Raw genomic sequence first — 9,456 nt, 5'->3', positions numbered from 1 at the left:
GTCTGATGGACTGATGGACTGATGGACTGATGGACTGATGGTCTGATGGACTGATGGACTGATGGACTGATGGACTGATGGACTGATGGACTGATGGTCCGATGGACCGATGGACCGATGGACCGATGGACCGATGGACCGATGGTCCGATGGACCGATGGACCGATGGACCGATGGACCGATGGACCGATGGACCGATGGACCGATGGACCGATGGACCGATGGACCGATGGACCGATGGACCGATGGACCGATGGACCGATGGACCGATGGTCTGATGGACTGATGGTCTGATGGACTGATGGTCTGATGGACTGATGGACTGATGGACTGATGGTCTGATGGACTGATGGACTGATGGCTCAGTGTCAGCCTGGCTTCAGTGCTGAATAAGAACTTGGGGTTATTCTTATTTGCTTCTATAAGTGATGAGTAATATGAGGCTCTGGCTTTCCGAAGAGATGCCTTGTATATTTTTAACTTATCCTGCCAGTCCTGGTAGAATTCATTATGTTTTGACGCCATTTCTTCTCTAGTCGTCTAGAATCCTGTTTTAATTTACGTTTTTCCTGAGTATACCAGGGAGCAAGACTACTTCTGTTAACAGTCTTTTGAGTTAGTGGTGCGATTAAGTCAAGCGTGTTATGAGTGTGTAATAACAAAGTTATCAATGTTGGGGTGACTATGGGTAGAGTTTCTTGACACACTGAGGCATTTTACTGACACTGAGGGAATTGTTTCCATAAACTTGGTTATGACTCTTTCAGACGGACATCTTTTGAGATCCTGCTCTGTAGACTTGGGTCATTTAAGATCAAATCAAAGGTTATTAATTGATGGTCAGAAAGAACTGAATTACATTTACATAACATTTTTAATTTCAAGTCCGTACACTAGGACAAGATCTAATGTGTGGTTGAAACAGTGAGTCGGTTCATGTACATACTGAGAGAAATGACTCCAGGATAGAGTTAAACCTGTTAGCTAAGCTATCGTGGACCATATCAACATGGATGTTAAAGTCACCAACAATAATCACTTTATCTGATTTAAGCGCCAGGCTGGTCAGGAACTCAAGAACTCAGACAAGAATTCAGAATAAGGTCCAGGGGGACGATAGACTCCAACAAAGAGAAGTGACTGACCTGATCTCAAGGTAGTATTAGATATGCTAAGTATAATACTTTCAAAAGAGTTGAAATCACATTGTGGTCTAGTAAAGGTTGACATGAGACACTACAAAGTCCGTGAACACACACTCCCTCGTCTCGAACGACAACAGCTGTCCGTCTTATTCTTCTTCACGAACCGAGACTCGCGATGCCTTCACGGACCTCCGTAAACTCGACACTTCAAACCACTGTTACAATTGTTTATATTCTCACATAGTTGACACCTGAGTATTTATACAAGTTGTTAGTTAGACTTGAGAGATGTTACTTTGTGGTTTGCTCACCTCTCTGATCACTAGAGCGACACAGTTAACTGGACAAAAAAACTTACTTAGAAACATTAATGCAGCACAACTAAATAAATTACACACTGGACTGTGATCTTATCTAATTCACTTCTTTATCAGATCATAAATGATTAGCAATAGCATGGACACGCTCCATCTTCCCAGTATTATCCAAAGTTAGCCGTGAAGCTAAGATGAAAGTGTGATGAACATGTGATGTTCTCAAGGCAGTTGTAGTTGATCCAAGGCTGTAACCAATCACTGCCTTAGACTGATGTTCGACCCGCCCACCTATTTTGCATACGGACAAAGAAATGTCAGAAAGACAAAATGTATAAATACCTAAAAAAAAGACAAAATGTATAAATGTATAAATAAATGTATAAATAAATGTCAAAATGTATAAATGACAAACTGTGTATTTATAGGTAAAATGGCTCCATTCTTCTACAACAATTCAATCAGAAGTAATTTATTTTATTGACATATTGATATTTATCCAAATATTTATTTATACATTTTGTTACATTTTTATACCTTAATTTATAAATTAGTAATTTGTCATCCTTCATAAAAGCATACACCTGCTATGGATATTTGAAACTTTTTCAAACACGACGAGACACAAATAGAAATGTTTGTGGAAGAAATATTCTGTTGTTTTATTGTTGCTGCGTTCGTGTCTTTGAAATGATTTAGATACAAGTTTTACTCTAGAATAGAGTTTTGTTCCCCTATAATTATCAAGTAAAATCAAAAGTAAAGTAAAAATATTTGAACTTGCTAAAGACAAAAGTCTCCATAAGTCGTCGCAGGACATTTGCATCCGTGAGTGAAAAAGTTTATCAAATATTTGACTAAATGATAAATACTGGGACAATGATGGGACACCCTGGAAAGGTGGTCGGATTGTTTATTCATTTGTATTTCATCTCCTCAGGATTTCCCTCCGACCGAAGACCTGGTCCGAGACATCTCCATCATCACGGGCTACTACATCAAGCTTCTGGGCCCCAACAGATGCACCTTCATCTACCTGTCGCAGGCCGACCCTAAAGGTGAAGGTCAAAGGTCATGATATTTATTCAGGTTCAGGTTTTATCAGATTCTGATTTAAATCCAATTTATAATTTATTTATTTTAGACATTACTGAAGGTTTTGTCGGCGCCTGATGAAGTTTTTCTTCCCATGTTTTGAGTTTTTTTTCCAGCAAAAATAAACGACATATTTTTCAACATCTCGCCTCGTTTTCAAACCACGAAGATCTGCAGGAGAACGAGAAGAACCGGTCGCTCGGGGTTCAAGCCGCGGTTACACAACAGTTGTCGACACTTTTCTCGTCTGACGCACAAACATCTTGACAACTGGACCAAGTTTGTACAAAGAAATGATTTATGACAGTTTGACATGTTTGTATCAACATCTTTACTGGTTTAAATAAAGTTTGTCTTAAAACACAACGCTTTCATTTCCTGACTCTTCAAACAAAATCATTCAATATCTGAAGTTAAACTGAAGACTGTGTTTCCATGGCAACCGTGTGCCGAGGCTGAACTTGGACTCAATAAATGATGGTCGTGACTTTATGTCGTTAAATAAAACAAAAAAACATCTGAGAATTAATGAACCATGACATCATCTGGAATATTATACGCGTGTCCGTCATCAGTCAAGATGAAGGTGACGCGACAGGATGGATCAGGCGCGTGGGAGGAGGAGGAGGAGGAGGAAGATGGACGTTATAGGATGTGATGCTGCCCCCTAGTGGACGGTCCGCTCCTTCTGCCTTTGATAGTCTTAAGAGAAAAACAGAAGAATCAAGTGAGATATTGTTTTTCTAACGATATTTATCATTTAATTAAATCCATAAAACATGATATTTTAAATTTATAAAACAAGGTTATTAATGTTTATGGTTAGCATTTAAGTTAAAACAAGTTTTATATTATTATTCTAATAAATAAAATGTTTTAGATTCAATATATTTGATTTTCAGTCTTTTTAATTATATTAATTGTTATAATAGATCCATTATTGGCTTATTTTCAATATAGATGTATTTTAATTGAATTATTACATAATAATGTAACATTGACAATACATAATAAATACTGAAAAACATTTTTTTTTTCATTCAGTTTTTATTTTCAATATTTCTTCAAGAATTGAATTTAAAAAAGTCTTCAATATTTTTCCAAGGATTAAGAAAAGAGTCAAAACTTACTGTACGGGAAGAAACGAACTCGCATTAGAATTTCTCGAGCAGACTTTAGGATCTCAACGGCCTGGAGACCAGAAAGTGTTTCAGAGATTAAAGCTTTTATGAAGAGAGAATATTTAGAACTGAGTTGAATCATCGATGAATTAATCATCGATAAATAAATCATCGATAAATAAATCATCAATAAATAAATCATCGATGAATTAATCATCAATAAATAAATCATCGATAAATAAATCATCGATGAATTAATCATTAATCATCGATGAATTAATCATCAATAAATAAATGATCGATAAATAAATCATCGATGAATTAATCATCAATAAATAAATCATCAATAAATAAATCATCTATGAATTAATCATCAATAAATAAATCATCGATAAATAAATCATCGATGAATTAATCATCAATAAATAAATCATCGATAAATAAATCATCAATAAATAAATCATCGATAAATCATAGATGAATTAATCATCAATAAATAAATCATCGATAAATCATAGATGAATTAATCATCAATAAATAAATCATCGATAAATAAATCATCGATAAATAAATCATCGATAAATAAATCATCGATGAATTAATCATCGATAAATAAATCATCGATAAATAAATCATCAATAAATAAATCATCGATAAATAAATCATCGATAAATAAATCATCAATAAATAAATCATCGATAAATAAATCATCGATAAATAAATCATCGATGAATTAATCATAGATAAATAAATCATCAATAAATAAATCATCGATGAATTAATCATAGATAAATAAATCATCGATAAATAAATAATCGATAAATAAATCATCAATAAATGAATCATCCATAAATAAATCATCAATAAATGAATCGTCAATAAATGAATCATCAATAAATGAATCATCAATAAATATATCATTAATAAAAAGTTAAATCAAACATAAACATCATGTACAAGGTTTAAAGTTTAAGACTTTTAAAGACATTTGTAAAACCATTTAAAGAAGATAAACCACAGTAGACTCACTCTGGAGTGCTCGATGTCCTGGAAGTCGACGTCGTTGACGGACAGAACCTGATCTCCCTCCTGCAGTCCTGCTCTGTGAGCGTCCGAGTCCGGAACCACCTGACCACGAGGAACACACCACGAGTTCAACATGTTGAAATCCTACAAACAAACTGAATCCACTCGACCTTGGATATGAAGATGCCGAGTTGAGACGCTTTCCCTCCACGGATGTTGAAGCCCAGCTGAGCGCCAGGAGGTTTTTTCAAGACGATGGTGCGAGGAAGGAACTGAGCCAGTTCGTTGTTGTAGTCCAGATGGTGAGCTCGCTGAGGGACAAACAAGTATACATGTGTAGTACTGTCCAGTACTTGACTCTGGTGTTGTGATAGTGTAGTAACAAGTATACATGTGTAGTACTGTCCAGTACTTGACTCTGGTGTTGTGATACTGTAGTAACAAGTATACATGTGTAGTACTGTCCAGTACTTGACTCTGGTGTTGTGATACTGTAGTAACAAGTATATATGTGTAGTATTGTCCAGTACTTGACTCTGGTGTTGTGATAGTGTAGTAACAAGTATACATGTGTAGTATTGTCCAGTACTTGACTCTGGTGTTGTGATACTGTAGTAACAAGTATACATGTGTAGTACTGTCCAGTACTTGACTCTGGTGTTGTGATACTGTAGTAACAAGTATACATGTGTAGTACTGTCCAGTACTTGACTCTGGTGTTGTGATACTGTAGTAACAAGTATATATGTGTAGTATTGTCCAGTACTTGACTCTGGTGTTGTGATAGTGTAGTAACAAGTATACATGTGTAGTATTGTCCAGTACTTGACTCTGGTGTTGTGATACTGTAGTAACAAGTATACATGTGTAGTACTGTCCAGTACTTGACTCTGGTGTTGTGATACTGTAGTAACAAGTATACATGTGTAGTACTGTCCAGTACTTGACTCTGGTGTTGTGATACTGTAGTAACAAGTATATATGTGTAGTATTGTCCAGTACTTGACTCTGGTGTTGTGATAGTGTAGTAACAAGTATACATGTGTAGTATTGTCCAGTACTTGACTCTGGTGTTGTGATACTATAGTAACAAGTATATATGTGTAGTACTGTCCAGTACTTGACTCTGGTGTTGTGATAGTGTAGTAACAAGAATATATGTGTAGTATTGTCCAGTACTTGACTCTGGTGTTGTGATAGTGTAGTAACAAGAATATATGTGTAGTATTGTCCAGTCTTTGACTCTGGTGTTGTGATAGTGTAGTAACAAGAATATATGTGTAGTATTGTCCAGTACTTGACTCTGGTGTTGTGATAGTGTAGTAACAAGTATATATGTGTAGTACTGTCCAGTACTTGACTCTGGTGTTGTGATAGTGTAGTAACAAGAATATATGTGCAGTATTGTCCAGTACTTGACTCTGGTGTTGTGATAGTGTAGTAACAAGTATATATGTGTAGTATTGTCCAGTACTTGACTCTGGTGTTGTGATAGTGTAGTAACAAGTATATATGTGTAGTATTGTCCAGTACTTGACTCTGGTGTTGTGATAGTGTAGAAACAAGAATACATGTGTAGTATTGTCCAGTACTTGACTCTGGTGTTGTGATAGTGTAGTAACAAGTATATATGTGTAGTATTGTCCAGTACTTGACTCTGGTGTTGTGATAGTGTAGTAACAAGTATATATGTGTAGTATTGTCCAGTACTTGACTCTGGTGTTGTGATAGTGTAGTAACAAGGATATATGTGTAGTATTGTCCAGTACTTGACTCTGGTTTTGTGATAGTGTAGTAACAAGTATATATGTGTAGTATTGTCCAGTACTTGACTCTGGTGTTGTAGTATTTACAGACCACATGACTCTTGACGAAGTCGTAACTACTTTCATTGGTTTTCAAACCAAAATATGTCCAAACATCAGCTTTAGAAGCTGCTGGACTCACTGTATCCTCTCGTCCTCAGTCAACATTCTTCCTTTAGCTGTGGAAGACGTAATAACTGGTAACATCTAGAGGCCGGAAGTTTAATTGCAACATTATTTGAATTTTATTTGTAAAAAAAAAAAATAATGTGATTACTTTCTTTAAAAGACACTGGTATTGAAATATAAACTATAAAATAATTACGATAAAAAGCACAAAGATACATAACGCATACAAATCAATAGAGTGCTGTTGAATATCAATACAGTATCATGGAAACTAGTGTTTTCTCTTATCCTTACTTAAAACACTTTAATATATTTAAACTTCATTTGCTTAAAAATGTACTAAGGTTTAAATAAATTATTTTAAAACTAAACTAGATTAAGGTTCATGACAATAAATGCGAAACTAGTGGAACCGATGTTGTGCGGCGGATGTTTGAGGCTCATGTTTGACGCGACACCTCTTGAGGTGGAATCCAAGCCGGTGGATTCTCGTAGGAAGGCAGGAAGACAACAGGAAGTTGATAATCGTCGTAAGGAATCTTCTGATCCATCATTTCTAGAATAAAACAACAATAAACAAACCCATTAGTTCTTTCATTTGACACTGAAGCATCACAGCAAACATGTTTTCACGAACTTTATCTTCTAGTTATGACTTAAAAACAACATTGTAAGTAATAAATGTTTTGTTTAGATCGTGAACATTTGAATGTGTTTAACGTGTTTTATTTTTTAGATCTTTTCAATCTAAAGGAAACATTTTCATAGTTTCATCGGAGCTTCATCTTAATATATTAATGTTTAAACTGCATTTCCAACAGTGAGTGTTCAATAATGATAGAAAGTTAAATGAACGTTTGCAGTTTAAAACAAATACAAGTTAAACAAGGAAAATAGGTAAACACAGGTGTTCTGGACACGTCGTCACGTAAACGTAGACGACATTACAAAAGCTTCTTCTATGATGATCCAGAATGACGTCAACACTTTAATAAACAAATCCAGAAAAAACGAGGATTTTTATTTACGTCAATAAAAGGTTTGTTTATCGATGCTAACGTTAGCATGCGTAGCAAGTTACGTCTGTGGGCGTTTCATGTGGTTTTAAAACATAAATCATAATATATGTGGAATTCCACATGATCCGTATCATAAACCTGAGGTCAGTTAATCAATCAAAGTCAAAATAAAGATCATAATAACAAAAAGAACTCTCACCGAGCTAGGTTGACAGACAGGCCGGACTTGTTCTATCCAAAGGTGAGTCTCTCTCTGAACGCAATAGCGCCGCCCGCTGCGGAGGAGTCTGAACTACACCTGTAGATGATTGAACAGAAAACCATTATAAAAAAACAAGATAAAGTATAATAATAAAATAAAACAACCGACGATAAAAAATATGACGAGGCTTTATGACACATATTTATTGAATTGTATTACGAGATAAGAGTCGTTTAAAATGCATCCATTGCGAGATTCAAGTCGATTAGGAAACATTTACCTCGATATTAAAGTACTTTAATCTCCTGATAAAGTACTTTTACGACTTTGATCTTGTTATAATTTTTTTTGCACGACCTTTATCGCGTCATTAAAGTATAGTTTAATGGTTATAGTAAAACACGTTTGTTTATTGTAAGAATTTCAAGGTTCATTTGTGTCACGTCAGTGAAGCTTCGCCTCTTTTATGTCATTCATTAGTTTGTCATCGTCGAGCAGAAGAGAAACTATCGTCTCCAGAGAAGACTTTCACACGAGGAGTTACTGCTGGAGGTGAGTTTTTGTTTCCTATACACCAGTTTAAATGTATGTGTTCGTCCACGAGGAGCTGAATGATGAAGGAGGTTAAATATATGTTTATTATTGAGCAGATCTGAGAGAAAACTCATCTTGAAACAAACTTTATTGTGTTGTTGCTTCATATCCTGGTAATAAACGTGTTATTGAACCTGTTGGATTATCTGCCCTGAAGCTCCTTCAAAGATCTTTAAAGTCTACATGTGATGTGGACTCTGTGTGAGTGTGTGTGTGTGAGTGTCTGTGTGTGTGTGTGTGTGTGTGTGTGTGTGTGTGTGTGTGTGTGTGTGTGTGTGTGTGTGTGTGTGTGTGTGTGTGTGTGTGTGTGTGTGAGTGTGTGAGTGTGTGTGTGTGTGTGTGTGTGTGTGTGTGTGTGAGTGTGTGTGTGTGTGTGTGTGTGAGTGTGTGAGTGTGTGTGTGTGTGTGTGTGTGTGTGTGTGTGTGTGTGTGTGTGTGTGAGTGTGTGTGTGTGTGTGTGTGTGTGTGTGTGTGTGTGTGAGTGTGAGTGTGTGTGTGTGTGTGTGTGTGAGTGTGTGTGTGTGTGTGTGTGTGAGTGTGTGAGTGTGTGAGTGTTCTCATGTGTGTGTGAGTGTGTGAGTGTGAGTGTGTGTGTGTGTGTGTGTGTGTGTGTGTGTGTGTGTGTGTGTGTGTGTGTGTGTGTGTGTGTGTGTGTGTGTGTGAGTGTGTGAGTGTGTGTGTGTGTGTGTGTGTGTGAGTGTGTGAGTGTGTGTGTGTGTGTGTGTGTGTGTGTGTGTGTGTGTGTGTGTGTGTGTGTGTGTGTGTGTGAGTGTGTGTGTGAGTGTTCTCATGTGTGTGTGAGTGTGTGAGTGTGTGAGTGTGTGAGTGTGTGAGTGTGTGAGTGTTCTCATGTGTGTGTGAGTGTGTGAGTGTGTGTTTGTGTGTGTGAGTGTGTGTGAGTGTGTGTGTGTGTGTTTGTGTGTGTGAGTGTGTGTGTGAGTGTGTGAGTGTGTGAGTGTGTGTGTGAGTGTGTGTGAGTGTGTGTGTGTGTGTGTGAGTGTGTGTT

The 9,456-nt window shown here is 36.5% G+C and overlaps 2 protein-coding genes across 3 annotated transcripts in view; one reads left to right on the top strand and one right to left on the bottom strand.

The window, feature by feature from the left end:
* Nucleotides 1-2,830: 2,830 nt before the first annotated feature.
* pdzd11 (PDZ domain containing 11) lies at nucleotides 2,831-7,939 on the bottom strand. Its single transcript, XM_087799877.1, has 6 exons — nucleotides 7,854-7,939; nucleotides 7,094-7,191; nucleotides 4,872-5,012; nucleotides 4,705-4,803; nucleotides 3,685-3,745; nucleotides 2,831-3,256 (listed from the first exon to the last, which is right to left on the bottom strand). Exons 2-6 carry the CDS (start codon nucleotides 7,187-7,189, stop codon nucleotides 3,222-3,224), a joined length of 432 nt encoding a protein of 143 aa, XP_087656003.1. The 5' UTR covers nucleotides 7,190-7,191; nucleotides 7,854-7,939; the 3' UTR covers nucleotides 2,831-3,221.
* gdpd2 (glycerophosphodiester phosphodiesterase domain containing 2) overlaps nucleotides 7,880-9,456 on the top strand; it is a 21,111-nt gene continuing 19,534 nt past the window's right edge. Inside the window, exons 1-2 of one of the 2 annotated variants that reach the window (XM_087799861.1) lie at nucleotides 7,880-7,895; nucleotides 8,337-8,408. The gene's annotated coding sequence lies outside the window, so the exon portion shown is untranslated. Of the gene's footprint in view, nucleotides 7,896-8,269; nucleotides 8,409-9,456 lie in introns of those variants that run through there. The other variant, XM_087799860.1, reaches the window with a different exon arrangement.

This window comes from Callionymus lyra, chromosome 9 (genome assembly GCF_982586985.1).
Source record: "Callionymus lyra chromosome 9, fCalLyr1.hap1.1, whole genome shotgun sequence".
Lineage (NCBI taxonomy): Eukaryota > Metazoa > Chordata > Actinopteri > Syngnathiformes > Callionymidae > Callionymus > Callionymus lyra.
This window is presented reverse-complemented; position numbering and strand designations above follow the sequence as displayed.

Bases quoted from the DNA above. Each gene is read 5' to 3' on its own strand.
- pdzd11 (XM_087799877.1), bottom strand. From the start codon at position 7,189: ATGATGGATCAGAAGATTCCTTACGACGATTATCAACTTCCTGTTGTC. The intron at 3,746-4,704 runs GTGAGTCTACTG...TCTGGTCTCCAG, and splicing joins AGGACATCGAGCACTCCAGA to GCCGTTGAGATCCTAAAGTC. The intron at 3,257-3,684 runs GTAAGTTTTGAC...TTTTCTCTTAAG, and splicing joins AGTTCGTTTCTTCCCGTACA to ACTATCAAAGGCAGAAGGAG.